Raw genomic sequence first — 19,504 nt, 5'->3', positions numbered from 1 at the left:
ATACTTAAATGGAAAAGACTATTATGTTCATGGATGAGAAGGCTAAATATCATTTATACAAAGGTTATTTCTTTCTAAATTAATCTATAAATTCATTGGGATTCCACTCAAAATCCAAAGAGGGGTTTTCTCTGGACTTGAAAAGCTGATTCCATGGTATCAGCTTTCATACAAAAGATCATATGAAATTCATAATGAAAGATCAGGGAGAAAGAATAGCCAAAAACATACTAAAAAATGACAAAGTAGGGGACTTTTTCTACCAGATACCCATTTAATAAGACCATGTTAGTAAGACCCTGTTATTGGTGCCGGATCAGAGTGTAAGACCAGAGAAAGAATAGAGTGTATAACACTTTTTGAGAACTTTATCTTTGCAACTACACTGCAGATCCACACCGTTGGACAGAGTGAGCAATGTTACGAGCACTTAGGAGGGCAATTTGACAATACTTAACAAAGCATAGGATGTATATATCTGTCCTATAATCCAGCAATTCTACTCCTACTTACATACCCTAAAGTAACCCTTCCACATGTGTGCAAAAGAACAAGTGCAAGAATGGTCACTGAAACTCTTGAAACAGTGAACAATTAGAAATGATCTTAAATGTCCATCTGAATAGAATGAATATGTTGTAATATATACATATAATGGAATATGAACTATTAGCACTTGAAATATATTGGAGCTAAATTTATCAACATAGGTGAATTTCAAAAGTGTAACATTAACCACACACAAAAAAGTTGTAGAATGATATGTATGGTATAATACCATTTATATAAAATTTTGAAGTATGCAAATGGATGCGTATATATATATATATATACACACATATATGTATATATACACCCACACACATACATACATAGTAAAGTATGAAAACATGCATGAGGAATGGGCACAAAAGGGATTCAGATTTAAAAATGTTACCTTTTATTTCTTAAAAAAAATCAGAATCAAAATGGTAAAATGTCAGGACATAAAAAGTAATACTTTGGTATACTCTGAAATTCATTTAAAAGAAAGACTACACTTTCATTATAAATCTTCGGTAGCAGCCGGTGACTTTTTCATCGTTCCAAATTTGGTAGCAGTCTCTTGGGGCACACAGACTTTGTGTTTGCATCTAGGTCTGTATGTTTCTGTTTCTCATCTAGGAACCACCCTCGCCTTCCCACAACTTCTTCAAAATGGGAATGAAGCTAGAAGCTGTGGACAGGAAGAACCCTCATTTCATTTGCCCAGCCACTATTGGGGAGGTGCGGGGCTCAGAGGTGCTTGTCACTTTTGATGGGTGGCGAGGGGCCTTTGACTACTGGTGCCGCTTCGACTCCCGGGACATCTTCCCTGTGGGCTGGTGTTCCCTGACTGGAGACAACCTACAGCCACCTGGCACTAAAGGTAAAGGCTCATCCATGAGCTCTTGAAATCAGGACCCAGGCTGGTAAGGGAGGTTACCTGGGTCTCCCACGGTCAGCGTATCTTCAGTAAACCTCACTAGTAGGCAGCTTAGGTAAACACCAGTGTCTACCCGAGAGCAATCAGGAACAATAAGAATTTAATGTCCAAGGAAGCTAGATGTGGAGTTTGGGATAAAGTAAAAGTTCCTTACTCTAAATATCGTAGTTTATTCTCAGGCAACTAGCTTTTCCTCCCTGTCACTTTTGTTCCTAACCTGTTTCAGAGTTTGAGTAGCATTGATTGTCTCAAGGTGCACCTCTCTCTCGGGTCCCAGGGGCTTTGCATATGAGCTGGAGTAGCAGTGTGGCATCAGGATACTGGAGAAGCACCGTAGCACAATGGGAAAAGCATGAACTTTGAAGCAGAGTAGACTTAGGTTTGAGTTCCAGCTCTGCCTTTTTTTTTTTTTTGCCAGCCGTGTGGCTTTGGGCAGTTAGTTTGCCTCTCTAAACCTCAAATTCTCTGTCTGTAAAAGAACACCTGCTTCATAAAGTTACTGTGAGGAATAAATGAGATGATATGGGTAAAGTGCTTACATAATATCTGGCAAATAGCAAGTGCTAAACAAATGTTTTTATTATATTACTGCTGCTCTTATCATAGTTATTACATCCTGTATTATATTTATTATAATTACTAGATAATATATAATATGCCACATTATTGGTATTATAATGCTATTATTATAAAAATAACCACTACTAATGGAAGAGTATATATAAAATGCTAGAATAGTGCCACAGAGTAATTGAACAGTAAATTATGTTTCTAATGATGATGGTGTTGGACATCATCCAGAATAGAATTTGAGATAGCTGCTCTAAATAAAAGAAATACTAAGAATCTCATCCCTGAAGTCTAAAAGTGCTAGTTAATCTGAAGGCGTAGAAAGTCACCCTTCCTATTGTCTGTCAGTCCCTTTTCTAAACCTCTGTCAGTTTCATTCATTCAGTTAGCCTGGTATTTATTGAGCACTTAACTGTGAGCCAAGCTGAAGATACAGGAGTTACAAGGATGAAAAACACTTCTGCCCTCCTGGAACTTCTATTCTAGTGGGATGAGATAGGTGATAAACACCGAAATCACGAAATAAACAAGATGATTTCAGATCCAGTTTCTCCTCAGGAATAAAGTATAATGAAATAGTGGCAGCAAAGGTGGACTGAGAAGGGGTTTTTTGTTTAACAGCTTTATCAAAGTGTAAGACAAGTGAAGCAGACGGCACATATTTAAAATATACCATTTGAAAAGTGTTGACATATGTGTGCATCCATGAAACCATGACCCACAATCAAGATAATGAACGTATCCATCATGCTCAAAAGTTTCCTCATTCCTCTTGGCAGAGGGAGGAGATTATTTTTTTTAATGTTTACTTATTTTTGAGAGAGAGAGAGCGAGCATGCACAAGTGGGGGAGGGGCAGAGAGAGAGAGACACACACACACACACACACACACACACACACACACACACACACACAGACTACGAAGCAGGCTCCAGGCTGTGAGCTGTCAGCACAGAGCCCATTGCGGGACTTAAACCCACATACTGCAAGATCATGACCTGAGCCAAAGTCAGATGCTCAACCCACTGAACCACCCAGGCACCATGGGAGGAGATTGTTTAGATACAATTTCTTTTCAGGAAAATTTGTCTGAAAAGGTGATATTTGAATTGAATGATCAGAAAGAATTCCAAGCAAGGACAGGGCATACATATCATGGTGCTGAGACGTGCGTGAGCATATGTGTTTCAGGGGCAGAGAGAAGACTGCTCCTACTCTAGAGCGCTGTGTGGGAAGGAAAGTGGCAAAACCCTGTAGGACCTGGAAAGCCAGAGTGAGAATTTGGATTTTATTCTAAACATGTGGGGAATTGTTAGAGGGTACTATGTAGGGGAGTGACAAGATGCGATTTACTTTTAAAAAGTCACTTGCGCTTGTATCCAGAATTCAACTCAACAATAAAAAAGGCAACCCAATTAAAAAATGGGCAAAGGGTTTGAATGGACATTTCTGCAGAGAAGATAATATAAAAGGCCCATAAGCACTTGAAAAGATACTCCATGTCGTTAGCCATTAGGGAAATGCTAATCAAAGCCACAAGGAGATACCGGTTCACATCCATGGGTAAGATATAATCAAAAGGCAATAACAAGTGTTGGTGAGAATGTGGAGGAATTGGATACATGGCTAGTGAGATTGTAAAGTGGTGCAGCCACTTTGGAAACAGTTTGGAAGTTACTCAAAGTATTAAGCATGGAGGTACCCATGACCTAGCAATTCCACTCATGGGTATACACCCAAAAGAACAGAAAACATGTCCATAGAAAAATGTATCATGTATGTTCATGACAACATTATTCATTGTAGCCAAAAAGTGGAAATAGCCCAAGTGTTCATCATGTGATGAACAGATAAATAAAAGGTGGTATATTCATATGAAATCTTGTTTGGCAATAAAAAGGAATGAGTCCTGAAATAGACTACACCACAGATGTACCTTAAAAGACATGAGACTGAGAGGAAAAAGCCAATCACAAAAGCCCACACGTGGCATGATTGCTTTTGTATGGGCTGTCCAGAAGAGGCAAAAACACAGAGACAAAAGTAAATTAGTGGTTGTCAGTAGCACGGGGGAGAGGGAAATGGGAGGTCACTTTGATCAATATGGTAAATATTCTCTGCAATTAGATCGGGAAGGTGTTTGCACATCTGTGTATCTACTAAAAACACCGAATTGTACACATTAAAGGGGTGAAGCTTATGGCATATGAAGTATATATCAATAAAGCTGTTATTTGAAAACTCCCTCGGACTGCTTATGGAGAATGGATTGTGCTGTGCTGACTGTGGACGAGGAAGAGGGGAGAGTTGCTGGGATTAGGTTGGTGGCACTGGGGTGGGGAAAACTTGAGATGGGGCAGGGCAGCGGTCAGACACACTTCTTGCCTCAGGAAAGTGCTATTCCTCCATATGCTTCAAGAAACAAGCGCCTGAGATTGCTATGAGAAACAACCCGTTGCTGTCCCTCGGCAAGCCCTGTGAGGCAGTATCTTCTGTGGAAGCAGGGAGAAGAGAAGTGCCTTGGAGATAGTAGCGGAGTCATTTTTGCTTACTTGAGACAAGTAGGATAAACCTCGGTGCTCCTGGCTATGTTCAGTGAGTAGGTTGGTCTTCTCACTTTCTTGCCTAGGCAATTTCATCATGCTTGCTGTAAATCTCTTAGCGTTTCTCCACAGCCACAAGACCAGGGAGTCTTTGTGCCCAGGCGTTGCTGGGCAGGTATTCCTTTGTGACTGGGCACCATGCTGATAAGAAATACGACGACTATGTGGTTGATGCTTCCAGAGGCGTTTGCTGACTGTTTTCATCCGCCTCTTTGCGTATCTGGGGACAGCTGCGATTTTCAACAGCAGATGACCAGATCAGCAGATGGCTCAGAGGTGGAGAGAGACCTTCTTCTGGTTGGCATTTCCAGACCAGATCCTTTGGCCATCATTCCAGCAGCCAGGGTTCCTCCAACAGTTCCCTTGCCCCCCTCCCCTCCCCCTCCGTAGGTTCTCCAGTGTGGCTGTTCAGTAACAGCAGAACTTCAGCCACCTCAGTGTCCTGGCTAGAGCGCAAGTGATCCAATGTGGAAAAAATGTGGTTACTCAATTCTTTTCTCAAAACAAGATGTTCTCTCTGTGTAAGCCTGTTCTCTTTCTAATCATGCTGTCTCCTCCTCCCTTCCTACCTTCTGGCCATTCGTGTGCAAATGGTAAAAATTCAAAGTAATATGAGATTGTTTCTTGCTCTCAGCAAATAGGAAAAAACACCGATTTTATTCAGTGTTTTTTACATGCGTTATTTCACTTTATATTCCTGGTAACTCTCAACTAGGCATAATTATTTTCAGATACATTTTATTTATGAGAAAAATAAATTTCAGAGGATTAAGTGACTTAGTTCTGTTGATATTTGAGTCTAGAGGGAGAAGTCATGGAGATCTTCCAGTAGGACCAGCTGTCAAGGCCACTTAGAGCCATATTGCCTTCACACATGTCCCCCCTGTACTCTCCCCATTCTCCTTCAGGCTTTCTTCAAAGCTTCGTTTGAGACCCTGGATTTTGGCTTCCAGATCCTGATACGAAATAGGAAAGAAGCAGTGTTGGGGAATATCCGAGCTTTGAACGAGGGTCTAGTCCCAGCTGGGCCACAAACTTCTGTCTGTGAGCAAGTGATTCCTAATGAGAGGTTGAACTAGGTGACCCTCGATGGCCCTCCCACCCTTGTGATACTGTCCATTCCTGCTCTTGGGGATGGGTAACAAGGGACCTCTGTGACTGTCTCCTGCTCGATTCTGGGTCCGGCTCACCTACCACTTTGCTCTGCCCTCCAGCCACCTAGGGCTCTGCCTCTCTCAGGGACTCCTGCACGCTGGCCGTTTTCTCTTCTGCTAAGAGGTAGTAATCCTTTTTAGCTCTTAAACTCCTGGCGCCCAGCCAACTCTCACAAGAGCAAATACAAAGCTTACAGCTAATCCAGGGTACTTGGTTATAAAAGGCAAGCGTTGTTTTTGTTTTTTAAGCTCATCACTTTTTTTGTGTGTGACTTAACATAAAACTGAAACAGGCAAGTTTTACTTTTTAAACTTTAAAAAACAGAGAGTTCGGTCCATTTGGCTCGACTGTAATGCTTAACTAGGCTTCTCACCATCCTGACATCCACACTGATTTCAATCTGGGTGAGCCCATTTTAGATTACAGTTTAGCTTCCTATGCAACTTTTACAGTAGGAAGAGAATGTGAGCTGTGAGCTACCGCGCATTTACGTTTTTATTATAAATTAATGTGTTGCTGTCTGGATTATACTCCCAAGTTCTTGTGACTTCATAGAGTGTAACTGGGTCTGGCTGCTCTCAATATGCTGATACAAATATGGGGTCCAGGAGAGGTGCTGCCCTTGAGCACACCTGTTGGAGTAAAAGGTCAGCCGGGCCTCCTCTACCTTTTCATTCCACCCCTTCTACCTGTGGCATCATACAAAGAGAATGCTTCATAATCTGACTCGGTGCTATGGTTGAGGGGAATAGTAGTTTTACTCTAGTCTAGAGAGTAAGAATTTGATGCTTCAAAACACAACTTTCAGAATATCTCTTCACATTGTTTCTGTGAAACATTTAAAAAGTATTTTCCATACTTTATGGACGGCCTCTTCCTCTTATAAAACTATCTAGGAAACTATACTATAGCCACTTTGGGATTCTGGGTCAGAAAGAGGATTGGTTAAATTGTAATCCTAAACTGTACACGGAAAAACCAGGGTAGAGGCGAGAATAACACAAGCCAGGCTAAACTGTAGGTCACAGCATGTACACAGCACGTAGGTCAACTAATGGGTTGATTTTCTTCAGCCATCCATCCATTCATTCAAGTTCTAAGCCCTAAGTCACAGCTGAGTGCTAGTCATTGGCTTAATTGAGGGAGCGTCTGCCTTTAGAGTTTACAGTTTGGGGAGTGTGTAGACAAATAGAAAATTACAGCTTCAAAGTGATAAAGTACAGAAGGGCCCCTACCTAGTTTGAAGACTAGAAGGTGGAGGTCAGAGGAGGCTTCCAAAGAAAGTGACATCAGACTGAAACCAGAAGAAAAATTCTAGGTAGCCATGGAAACAGAAGTAGAGGCCCAAGATTAAAAAAAAAAAAAATGTGTTGAGGAACTGAAAGATGCTTAGACAACTAGACTGTAGCATGGAGAGAGAGGAATGGAAAGCGGAAAGGCTGGAGAAGAGCCCTTTTAGACTGTTTTAAAGATTGGGGTCTTTGCCCTAGAAGCAGTGAGAGACATTGAATGGGCTTTGTAGAGTCGCTGGTCAGATTTGTGTTTTAGAAGACCATTCTGGTAACAGTGAAAGGATAGGTGGCTTCCAGAAGGTGGAGGCAGATGTGCCTATTAACAAGCTGTTATAATATGCCAGTGAAAGAATTGAGGCAGTGACATTGTGGTGAAAAGGATAAAAAGATTGGCAGGGGGGTGGGGGGGACATATTCTTTGAATAAAGAACCCAAAATATGAGTTCTTACAGTCGAACACCTGTCGCAACTACTTTACTTGTTTAACAAATAATTACCCCTACAACATGGAAATTTTGCTAGTTTTTCTGTATAAGCATTAATGAGAAAGCTAAAATTCTCCTTTTCATTTTGTCTAGGAAGTTAGGGTTTCTTACTGCCTAGACTCCTTGTTAAATGGAACTAAGTTATTCATCTTCATCTCCCCAGCACTTGGCACATGGTAGTTATTCAGTAATAATTTGCTGAGTGAAGTAGATCACACTGAATATTCTGATTCCATTTCTGTTCATCAACATCTAAAGCCACTACTCCCTTAATTACCAAAGTGAGAGTGCTACTCCCATTTTCACAGCAGAGTGAAATCCATTTAAACTAACGTTCTGTCTTATAAATTTTGGAAACCTTATGGCCAAAAGTCAGGATGGCAGAGGCCACTCGTCTCCAGAAACATTTGTACAGCTCTACACCTGCCCTTCCATCCAACTTCTTTTGCTAATCAGCCACAGCAAGCAGGAGAGCGTCCTCTCCATAGGAAACTTCTAGCAACCAACATGCCGTGCCTATCTCTGAGAAGGCGTGTTCACTATGTCACGAGCAGTGTGGGCACATTGATCAACGAGCGAAACAAATTTTTTTGGTGCCCTTAATGAGGACAGCTACTTGGTTGTTTGGCTGTTTTCCTTTTTACCTTCTCAGATATCCTAATTCCAGGCCTCGCCTTTATTTAATATACCGTTTCCTCCCTCCTCCACACATGTGCATGCACACACACACAATCTCTGTCATCATCGCAGATGTGGCCTTGTACTCTACTCACATCTAGAAACTCCAGCCTTTATTCATCCGTGTGGCCGACAGTTGTAGAGCCACACTTTTGGTGGTGCTAGGCTCGGTGGAGGTTAGAGACAGGTGCCTGCTTCCCAGGTTGAGTGAGTAATTGAAAGCAAATGAGCATGTGCTCATGTGCTATGCACCAGGTAGCACAGGGAGATGCCTGCTATGGGTTCTATCTGAATTAGATGCCTGGACATCTCAAGAAAACTGTGCCAGAAGTGTTTAAATGCTCTATTTTGGTCCAAAAACATACATGTATTTATGAGATGAGGCTTTCTCTTGATTGTATGCTGATGGTACACAAATAGAAATAGGAAAATGGGGCAGTGACATGAGACACTAGATTATGAAGCGGGGATCTAGGTTCTCCCACTGATTGTAATTATGTCTGCCTAAAGGACATTAAAGTCCTGTCCCATACCTCTCTTCCAGCTCCCATAAGCTGCCCCTTCGGCTCTGCCCAGTTCCCTTGCCTTCACCAGCCACAGATGCCTGAGAATGGTAGCAGTTTTTTGGCACATGTAATGAAACAACTGGCATCTGTCAAACTCCTGGAAATAGTGAGATGTGACTTAAACAGTTCATAGATTTGACCACACCTACTGTTTTCTTTAGAATTCTTAGACCCATGTAGTTTTCTTTGGCAGCCTTTTATTGAACACCTACTATGTGCCAGCATCAGTACATATCAACTTGCAAAATCCCCTAGTTAAAAAAAAATTTTTTTAACGTTTATTTACTTTTGAGAGAGAGAGAGACAGAGCATGAGCGGGGAATAGTCAGAGAGAGAGAGGGAGACGCAGAATCCGAAGTAGGCTCCGGGCTCCGAGCTGTCAGCCCAGAGCCTGACGCGGGGCTCGAACTCACAAGCTGTGAGATCATGACCCGAGCCGAAGTCGGACGCTCAACCAACTGAGCCACCCAGGCGCCCCAGCAAAATCCCCTAGTGTATGTGGTTTTTAGGAAAGCCGGACTGGAAATCAATAATATAAACTCTATGCAGTCACATTTTCTCCCTTAATTATATGATTTTTTTCAGGAAATATTGCAGGTGTAATCTCAATAGTGACTTACTAAGTAGACCATAAACATCCATGTATGTGAAAGAAGACGAGGAAAACTTGGCAAACTCTTTGACAGAGCAAAGAAAAAGCAAGAGTATGAGGGTGATACAGCAAGAAGGCAGGAGTTTCAAGCTTTTGGGATTCACTGTCTTACGCTATGGAAAGCTGGACTGCGCTCGTGTGACTGTGTGGCTGACCAGCATGCGCTTCATCACAGGGTGCTTTCACCGAGGGCCCTCGGTTTCACCAGACACATTCACAGATCATCTTCTGAGAACACATAGCCCTACACCTGCAGAAATTGCTCCCAAATCCTCTTGCCTATTACCCTCAACAGCTAAGGCCAGTCACTCCTTTGTCAGTAGTAGAAGGTTCTTAAAGTTGGCTTGTGGTCCTGTCATGCACGATCTTATTTTCCTGTTTTCCCCCACTCTCTGTAGATTTATCAGTTTAAAAACTCACAGGAAAAATGAAACGTCTTCCCCCCATGCTGTAGGAATTAGAGTCCAGCAGGAAAGAAGGAGCTAGATCTGGAGAACCGAAAGTGTTAACCGAGCTGGATCAGAACAAGGGGCAACCCATGCTGCATTAAGTGAACTTGATTTAGAGGAGTGGAGTTTCAGCCTTGGCATCAGCCCAGCTGGCAGCACATAGCTGAACCCAGCCAAGTTGAGCAAAGCTAATAAAGAACACATCCTCTAAATTACAATGCCAAGCCAACGATACACTGCTGTGAGTGAAAACAAGATCCCAGTCCAGGAAACTGATAAACCAAATGGGTTTCCCCCTGCTCCTTTTTTCCCCCCATTGTTCATGTTCTATGTCATGTAGACACACACAAGTTGGGCTTACTTAACATTTTGTACATCAGTTTTCAATTCCATATACTGTGTTGTTGCCAGAGAGAGGAGAGATCTGATAATGAATTTTTTTTGGCAAATAAGACTCTTAAGGATTATTGGAGAAACCTAGAAGTCAAAAATACTCTGACACCCTTCATTATTATAAGTAGGCATGTTTAGTTCATTATCTTCCTTCCTTTACTTGGGGATACACTCTTGTTTATCAGTTTCAAGGTAAAATAGTGGGAAGAGCATGAACTTTAGAGACCAAACGATCTAGGTTCAAATCAACCTCTGTGTGTTCAGTTTCTCCATCTTTAACATATCCAAGTATAATGGTTGTCTCAGGAAAAGGCACTTGTGGGCTTGTTTGAGTTGCAAGCTAAAGTAGCCACTTTTTCATGGAACATCATGTATAATTAAAAGAAAAACCGACTTGGATATTTGGCAGACTCTTTCTCCAAAATTAAGTGAGCTGGTCACTTTAAAGAAGACAACCTATAAGCATTTGCTGTAAATGATCAATTTAAACTTTCAAGTGAAAATCAGAATCTTGGGAAACTTGTATCCATCGTGAGCTTATCTTCGCAACATGTGAAGGCTTCAGAGTCACTCGTTGCCATGTTCTCGTCTATCTAGAAGTTGTTTTGGTTAAGGTTTATTTATTTGCCTTAACATTAAATATAAGATGTCAGGAAGGTAAATAAAGTCATAGAAGTCTAGAATCTCAGGGTTAGAGGGAACTTCAGAAGTTATCAAATTTAACCCTCGACCTAATTCAGGCCTCTCCCTGAGAGCGTCCCCATAACTACATATCCAGCCCTTACTCAAATTCTTCCAGAGACAGGGAGATTATAACCTCCCAGAGGTGAACATTTTTCATTTGTGATAGCGCTAATGACTAAAAGTGTTCTTGCTAAATTTGAGCTGAAATCTGCTCTCCCCCAGTATCTATCTCTTGGCTCTAATTTTGTTTCTTGTTTCACCCAAAGCCTTCTTCACACACCTCTTGATACTCTTGTTCCTCCAGGCCTTTTTCCTTCAGTTATATCTGAAATTGGATAGTTTCTAAGCCCCTCATCAGCTTGGATCTCTTCTTGACCCATTTCAGCTTACCGTGTTGTGCCCAGAGCAAACTCCGCACATCAGGGATGGTCTGACTAGTGCAGAGAGGATTGGCACTCTCGCTTCCCTTAAGAGAGCATTATACTGCTTAGCATGTTGAAAATGAGGGATTGCATTTCCTCTGTTTTTATATACTGAAAATGGTTATAGTAGTTTCTTACCATTACCCCTTATCTAGGTTCAGCACAAGTTGAACCAAACATCAGGACATAATGGCCATGTTAGAAAGGAGGATTTTCTGGCACCTTTTTTTTTTTTTTTTTTTTTTTAATTTCTCTGCTACTGAAGGGTAGGGACCATAAATCACAAGATTTGGAAAGTGCTTTTACAGTTCTTTTTTATCATACTGTCCAGGTTGTGACACACCCAAGTATTTTCCTCGGGGAAAAGTTTTCATTAGATAAGAGGATTCCTTCTCTTTCCCAAAGATAGCTTTTCTTCATTCAAAGCAATAGGGATCATATAGTATCAGCTGTATAGAAACATGGAAGCCTGCCTTAGAGCTGAGTTCTCCCACATACCCATGGTCAGTAGTCAGAGTATACTTTAAAGGCAGTCTCATTTGTAACTTGCCATGGAAAAGAATGTAGATCATAAAAATGCTTAACCTTTTGTGTATCTACTATTTTGGTATTACATTAAACTAACCACCTTTTATAATGTTGTTTAGAAAGATGTTCAATGAGCACCATTTTAATAAGAAAGGAAGTTAACCTTTTCAGTGCCACATAGAAGGTTCCAAACCACCTGCGGGGTTTGCAGGATCGTAATCCCCCCTCCCCCCCACCATCCACTTATCAGAAATACAGTCCAAGATCCCCGTGGATGCCTGGAAACCACAGATGATACTGAATCCTATCAGTATATGTATTATGCTTTTTCCTATACATATGTATCTATGGTAAAGTTAGACATAGTAAGAAATTAACAATCAGTACTAATTTAATAGAACTAATTTAATAGAACAGTTTTAACACTAATTTAATAGAACAGTTTTAATAGAACAGTTTTAATTAACAGTTTTAATACTGTAATTAAAGTTATGTGAATATGGTGTCTCTAAGTATCTTCTTGTACTGTACTCACCCTTCTTGTGATGGTGTGAGATGATAAAATACCTACTTAATGAAATGAAGTGAATAAAGGGGACGTTGTGACGGTGTTAGGTACTGTGGACTTTGGTACATCAGAAGAAGGATCATTTGCCTCCAGCCTGCATGGATAGTTGAAACCATGGAAAGCAGAACCATGGAGAAAGGGGAACTACCGTATTTGACCTTGGTTTACATAGGAAGAAACTGAAGCTCAGAAAGTTTACCAACAGGAATAAGAAGTAAAATTTGTTAAGTCCCTAAATTATATCAGACACAGTCCTTATCATATCCACATCCTCAAGCAGTATCTCAACCAAACCTAATAATAACCCATAGCTCAAAGGGGTTAAATGATTTGCAAGGACCTGAACCTAGCTCCATGGGTTTCTAACGTCAAAATCCATGTTTTTTCTACTATACCACGCTTCATTTCTCTTGTGCCTCAAATGAGGTTTAGAGATAGCCATTAGGTAAATGAGTCTGAGATAATTGTGAATAAGATTGAGTTAATGAATGTGAAAGTAATTTGAGAATTGTGACGTGTGATTCTCACGTGAGAGGTTTCCATCAGTGATTTTGGAAATGCATGGTGACACCTACCGGAAACTCCAGGGCCCTTTTTCAAGAGGTGGGGATGAGTTTGTGATACGTGTTGGAGGTAGAAGGAGAAGGATCGAGAGTGGGAGATAGACCCTTCAAAGCACCAATAGCTAGTTACTGTACATCTGGACAAAAGAAGTCCGTTTTCCAGGCTAGTCACAACCAGCTGTTCAGTCATAGAAAATGAAATACAGTAGCTCTCACAGGGGAAGTCATTCATAATTGAGTAGAGTAGAGCCACCTGTATATATTATATAATTGTGCAGTCAGGTAGGCCAATTGAGATATTCCTAGGAAATTTAACGTTCATGGAAGTAAAAGGGAAGAAAAAAGCCGTCTGGGGCACTGGGTAGGATCCCCCAAGGATATTTTGAATACATGGAAGTTTGCCTGTCTTTTCTTCCCACTCTTGGAATAGCTCTCAGTAGCCTGTCTCTCTGCTTTATACCACCTGGAAGCCTATTTGGATAAGGGCTTATAGTGCCTATCTAGTTACTTGTACTTTTTTTTTTTTTAATGTTTACTTATTTTTGAGAGAGAGAAAGAGCATGAGCAGGGGAGGGGCAGAGAGAGAGAGAGGGAGACATGGGCTCTGAGCTGTCAGCACAGAGCCCAACACAGGGCTCAAACACATGAACTGAGAGATCATGACCTGAGCTGAAGTCAGACGCTTAACCAGCTGAGCCACCCAGGCGCCCCGTTTGTACTTTTTAAAAAAATGTTTATTTATTTATTTTGAGAGAGCATACACAGGGTGGGGGTGGGGAGAGGCCAAGAGCGGGGAGAGAGGGAATTCCAAGCAAGTTGCACGCTGTCAGTGAAGAGGCCAACTCAGGGCTTAGTCTCACAAACCGTGAGATCATGACCTGAGCTGAAATCAAGAATCAGACATTTAACCTACTGAGCTACCCAGGTGTCCCTGGTTACTTGTACTTTTTAGTGACAGCGTATCACCACACTTTTTCTTCTTTTGGCTTTCATTTGTTTATGTGTGTCTTTGTTTTCAGAATTATGTTACTATATCTCAAATAAAATAATATTCTCATCTTGATTAACTTGGCAGGAGCTAGCCCCAACCCCATTGAAATTTTTAAATAGTATTATATTTATATATAATAAAAATTATAAATTTTTATAAAAATTATAAATTTATATAAAAATAAAAATTATAAATTTTTATAAAATAAAAATTAATTTTATTTTCCACATTAACATGGAGAAGCAGTTGGATTTCCTTTATCTTATTACTTATCCCAGTAATGTCTGTTGACCTATACCTGGCCTTTTAGTGTAATATATGAGGCTAAAAATGGAAAATTCAGCAGTCTATTCAGAAATATTTAATGAGTTCCTACTGTGTATTCGCAAGTATGCTAGGTATAACAGGGAATATAGTTTCATTAGGGGAGATGAGATATGAATAAATAGAATGTAAAGTAGAAACAATTGTTGCTGATTTGACTTTCTTCTGCATTTAGTTTAGATTTGAATATTTTTTAGAACCATAGAATTCTCATAGAACTTCCAAAATAGAAGGATCTTTTTAGAGATTTACTAGCTGTGTGACTTAGAACAACTTATGTTAACCTCCCTTAGCCTTAGTTTCTTCATCTGTAAAATGGAGGCAATAATATTTCTTACTCACAGAGTTGTTGTAAGGAGTTAAATGAGTTCATATATTAGAGCAACAGCCAGCACATTCTAAGCTCTCCAAAAAATGTGAGTTATTAGTCATTCTAGTCTGATGCTGTTATTTTAATAAACAAGGAAATTGATGCATAGTAAGAGTAAGTCACTTCTTCGAGTTTTATTTGGGTTTGCTATTAGATGATATGTGTTTTTCATAGGGTGATAAAGAAGGAGAGTCTTTCATGGGTCATATTAAAACAGTTTAAGTTTATGTGTATTACATAAATACTTGTAAGTTATGTGTTACATAAGTGCTTATAAAATAGTTGTTGTTAAACTTAGAGCGAAATATTTAAGAGTTGCCCAGAAACAAATGAAGTTTCAAAATAATGCCGTTCAGATTGAATCGGTGAAAAGAGGGAAGTTGGGGAGGGCTTCTTGAGATTTGTGTTATTTGCCAAAGGACACTTAGAGTTGATAGCCACCTGAAGAAGTGCTTGGAAGGGGCATTCGAGGGGAGCTCACATGTACAAGGCACAAGCCAGGGAGAGATAATCCTGAAAACTGACACACAGGGCATATGTCAGAAAACTAAAATCAGATGAGGTAAGGTAATAAGCAGGGCCTGTTCAGAGGGACCTAACCCAGCAAGTAAGAAGAGACCATTCAAGTGTTTTAACCAAAGCAGTGACCTGATCATGTTTGTGTTGTAAACAGATCCCTATGACCTGTCAGGTAAGGGATAGAGGTAATGGTGGGAGTGGGTAACTTAGAGGCTGGGAAACCAGCTAGTTGGCCATTTCAGTGATTAAGGCAAGAGATGATGAGAATCATATTTAAGGTAGTGGCAGGCAGGATTGGAGCAAAAGAAGTGAGTTTGAAATATTCAAGGGACAATTTCTCTGGGAAAAGCCGTGCTCTTTTAAAGCCGCATTCCTTTAATCTTTCAATGCTAGAGAATCGTAGAACTGGAAGCAGTCTAAGATAAGATGCTGGGGAAATCATGGACTTGATGTCAAACTAAATAAATGGAATAAATGCTAAGTTAGAGATAGACATGTTGTCAGCCGAATATGGCAGATCTAAGCATAAGCAGATACAGAAACTAGAAAACTAAATCTGAAATCAGTCAACAGTTGCAAATCAGGAAGACCAGTTGTTCAGATGAATTTGTGACAAAAGATACAATTTCTTCCAACCTTAAAGGCACAGCACTCTGAGCCAGCTCCTGAGAGGTCTCCTTGATGTCTAAACATACCTTTTGTTTCAAAGACACTAAAATAACTACTGTACATCCATCGTTTTAGGTAAAGTATACTTGCCCTTTTGTATCCTTAGACATACTGCAGATTGCCAGAGTTGGAGCAGAACTGAAGGTTCCCATAGTGATTAAAAACTAGCATGTGAAGACATGGCATTTCTTTGGACTAGGTTAAAAGGCCAGAAATTACTGCTAATGTGTGCATCGCCAAAAGCAGCTGGTCCCAGATACGGCCCAAATTACTCTCTATGAAGTAGAAAGCTTTAGAATGGTTTCATACTAATTATCAGCATGAGAGGAATGAGCACATACAGCAGGGGAGAGGGAGACAGGACAATGGCCTGTCTAGTGCTCTTTAGTCTTTAGTGGGCCCACTTTAGTCTTCAGACAGGACTCCCATTGGCTGTTATCTTCTGCTATAACAGCGATGCCGGGTCCCAAAACCATCAGGATCGCAAGTACTGTTCTGCCAGAGGGGCCCATTGGCTGCTGTCCTCTTTTCTTTTGTTTCCAACCCTCTCCAACCTGCTCTGCCCCTCAACCTCCCATGTAGCAGCACAGTAACAGTTCACCAGAGTCAGAAGGGAAAGAGGCTAATGTTTATTGAATACCATGCAGCCAGTGCTGTAGTGGTCCCATCCTGTGTTATTTCATGTTACCTTGACAATAGCCCCTTAGGTAAGTACTACTATATATTTTATGAAGGAAGAAACCACAGCGTATTTCAGAATCACACATCACATTCAAATATCCATGGGTCCAGCTCCGGCTTTGCCGTTAACTTCCTGGGAGATTTTTAAGCAAACATTTTTTTCCCTACAATGTTTAGTTTCTCCATCTTTAAAAAAAAAAAAAAAAAAAAAGGAGTCGTAATACTCTAACATTCTGTTTTGGGTAAATCATCCAGTTAGTAATTGGAATAAGGCATAAAAGGTTAGTGTCTGTCCATACAGTTGTCTTTGTTATTGGACCTGATCTGTTCATCTGAGCCTCCCATCTTCCTCCTCTCCTTTGCCACTGTTAACAACTTGTATATTTTATTCTGATTTTTATTCTTTACAAATAATTTTTTGAAATATAATTTAATCACTGAATATTATATTTTTATAGTTTTTTGGTTAACGTTTTATCATCTGCCTGGTTCTGTGTTATTATACAGTCTTTATAGCCATCATTTTTGATGATTACATAATTTGAATAGATATGTAACTCTTTGCTTAATTATTCCCCTACTTTGATGATCCAAATTTTCTTTAATAATAATGCTATGATAAACCTATTTAAGACATTTTTTTCGATACTGAGGAACATATCCTTAAGTTAGCCTCCCAGAAATGCAAGATTAAGTGAAAGATAGAGAATGTGTTTAAGGATGGGGCACCTGGGTGTCTCAGTTGGTTAAGCGACTGACTTCGGCTCAGGTCATAATCTTACAGTCCATGAGTTCGAGCCCCACGCCGGGCTCTGTGCTGACAGCTTGGAGCCTGGAGCCAGCTTCGGATTCTGTGTCTCCCTCCCTCTCTGTTCCTCTCCTGCTCATTCTCTGTCTCTGTCTCTTAAAAATAAATAAAGGTTAAAAAAATTTTTTTAATTTGGAATATGTTTAAGGATCTTGGCTGCACTGAGCCAATTGTGTTCATTTTAAAAATAAGCCTTTGCATGTTAAACCAAGAACCTTCTGCTTAAAACCAACCAGAAAACAGCATCAGAATGGCAATTTTCTTTTTCTGCTTCCCACATGTTTTGGGGTAGGAAACAGAGCCAGTGAGTTGAGGTCATGATTGTTAAATACCAATTACAGTGTTTATACAATAGAAATTGTTGCAAACCAGAAAGAAGTAGCTAAAAATTTTTGTCAATTTTCTGTCATTCCACATATATACATACTGGCGATACCCAGAGTTGACTCTGGAACTGCAAATAATCTCTAGAGAAGAGAATATGCATAGTATGTCCAAGACAAGTGCCAGAAGCTTTGGGGATTACATGGAATGTAGATTAACCTCTGCTCTTGGAGTTAGGGAAGTAAGACATGAACCACTAAGAAACCAGAATCTTAGAATCAAATGCTAGATTATGAGTTACATTCATTCACTCAACTGAGATTTATTGAGCATCTACCGTGTGTAAAGGGCAATTCTAGGAGGTGGCAATAACAGCATTGCCCTTAGGAATCTCTATGCTAGTTGGGAGAGGTGGAAAATAGTGAGTGATAGTTTCTCTGTAGAAAGATTGAGTAGAACAAAAGGAAGGAGGGGGATGGAGTGTGCCAGGGGGTGGGAGGAGGCAGAGGGTGAGTGGAGGTATTATTTTATATAGGATGATCGGGGAAAATCTCACTGAAAGGTTCCATATGGATAGCTGAGCAAAAAAGAAAAAATTCTTTCCTGGCAAAGGGAGCTTCAAGTTTAAGTGCAGAAGAGCAAGAGAGTGTTTAGTGCAGTTCTCAAACTGTGATCCTTGGATCCTTGGCATCCCCAAGATGCTTTCACAGGATCGATCTGAGCTCAAAAGTATTTTTAGAATAACACTGACTCTATTTACCTTTTTCACTAAGCTGATATTTGCATTGATGGTGCAAAAGCGATGGTGAGCAAAACTGCTGGCTCCTTGGCACAAGTTAAGGCCGTGGCACCAAACTGTAGTGATAGTAATATCTTTCACTGCCACCTTTTGGGATGAGGTGGGGAGAAGCCAGGCTCACTTACCAGTGCTCTTGATGAAACAGTAAAATTTATTAATTTTGTCAAATTCCAAGCTGTGAGTACCTCTCTTTTTAATATTCTGTGTGAGGAAATGGGAAGTATGAATAAAGCAGTTCTGATGCACACCAAAGTACTTGGTCGCCTCTAGAAAAAGCCCTTGTAAAATTGAGCCGTCAGCTGAACTATCTCCTTTTTTTATGGATCACCATTTTCACTTGGAAGAATGACCCAACAGGCAAACTGTGGTTGTTCAGCTTTGGTATTGGCAGACATTTTCTCAAAAATGAACTGAGTGAGCCTGTCACTTCAAGGAAAACAACTAATAGCATTTGTTGACAGTGATAAAATTCAAGCTTTCAAATGTAAATTCAAATTTTGGAAAACTTGTGTCTGCCATCAAGATCTTGACAGCTTCTTAATACCGATTTTTCTGATAGGATTATGATGATGTCGAGTATTGTGAATTTTTGATATTGCATAATAAATGTGCCAACATTGGAAAATCTGCATAACTCAGTGAAACGATATTTTCCAAATGACCGGTACGTGATGTTACAAAATCATGCATGTGTACTTTGGAAGGAAGATCCGTTCAAAGTATAAGATTGACCAGTGGATTTTAACATTAACAGAGTTCATTGGTAAGGTTTCAGATTCCATGTTTCAACTGACATTTAAGAAACTACCACTTGTTGAGTTTTGGTATAATATTAAAGAGAATATCCACAATTACTTGAAAATTCCTTTTAAATATACCTCCCTTTTCTAACTACATATCTCCATGAATATATATTTTCTTCACGTACTTCATATAGTTCAATCAA

General features: G+C 40.2%; 1 protein-coding gene across 17 annotated transcripts in view; it reads left to right on the top strand.

Moving 5' to 3' along the window:
- SCMH1 (Scm polycomb group protein homolog 1) overlaps positions 1 to 19,504 on the top strand; it is a 184,610-nt gene that overhangs the window by 101,510 nt on the left and 63,596 nt on the right. For 15 of the 17 annotated variants that reach the window (XM_053212367.1, XM_053212361.1, XM_053212336.1 and 12 more), the window contains one exon: positions 1,165 to 1,408. The exons of the other annotated variants lie outside the window; for them this stretch is intronic. In XM_053212367.1, the coding sequence (XP_053068342.1) occupies positions 1,165 to 1,408 (244 nt within the window). The remainder of the gene's footprint in view (positions 1 to 1,164; positions 1,409 to 19,504) is intronic. 17 annotated transcript variants of the gene reach the window in all.

Source organism: Acinonyx jubatus, chromosome C1 (genome assembly GCF_027475565.1).
Source record: "Acinonyx jubatus isolate Ajub_Pintada_27869175 chromosome C1, VMU_Ajub_asm_v1.0, whole genome shotgun sequence".
Lineage (NCBI taxonomy): Eukaryota > Metazoa > Chordata > Mammalia > Carnivora > Felidae > Acinonyx > Acinonyx jubatus.
Note: the sequence above shows the minus strand (reverse complement) of the source record. Positions and strands in the feature narration are given on the sequence as shown.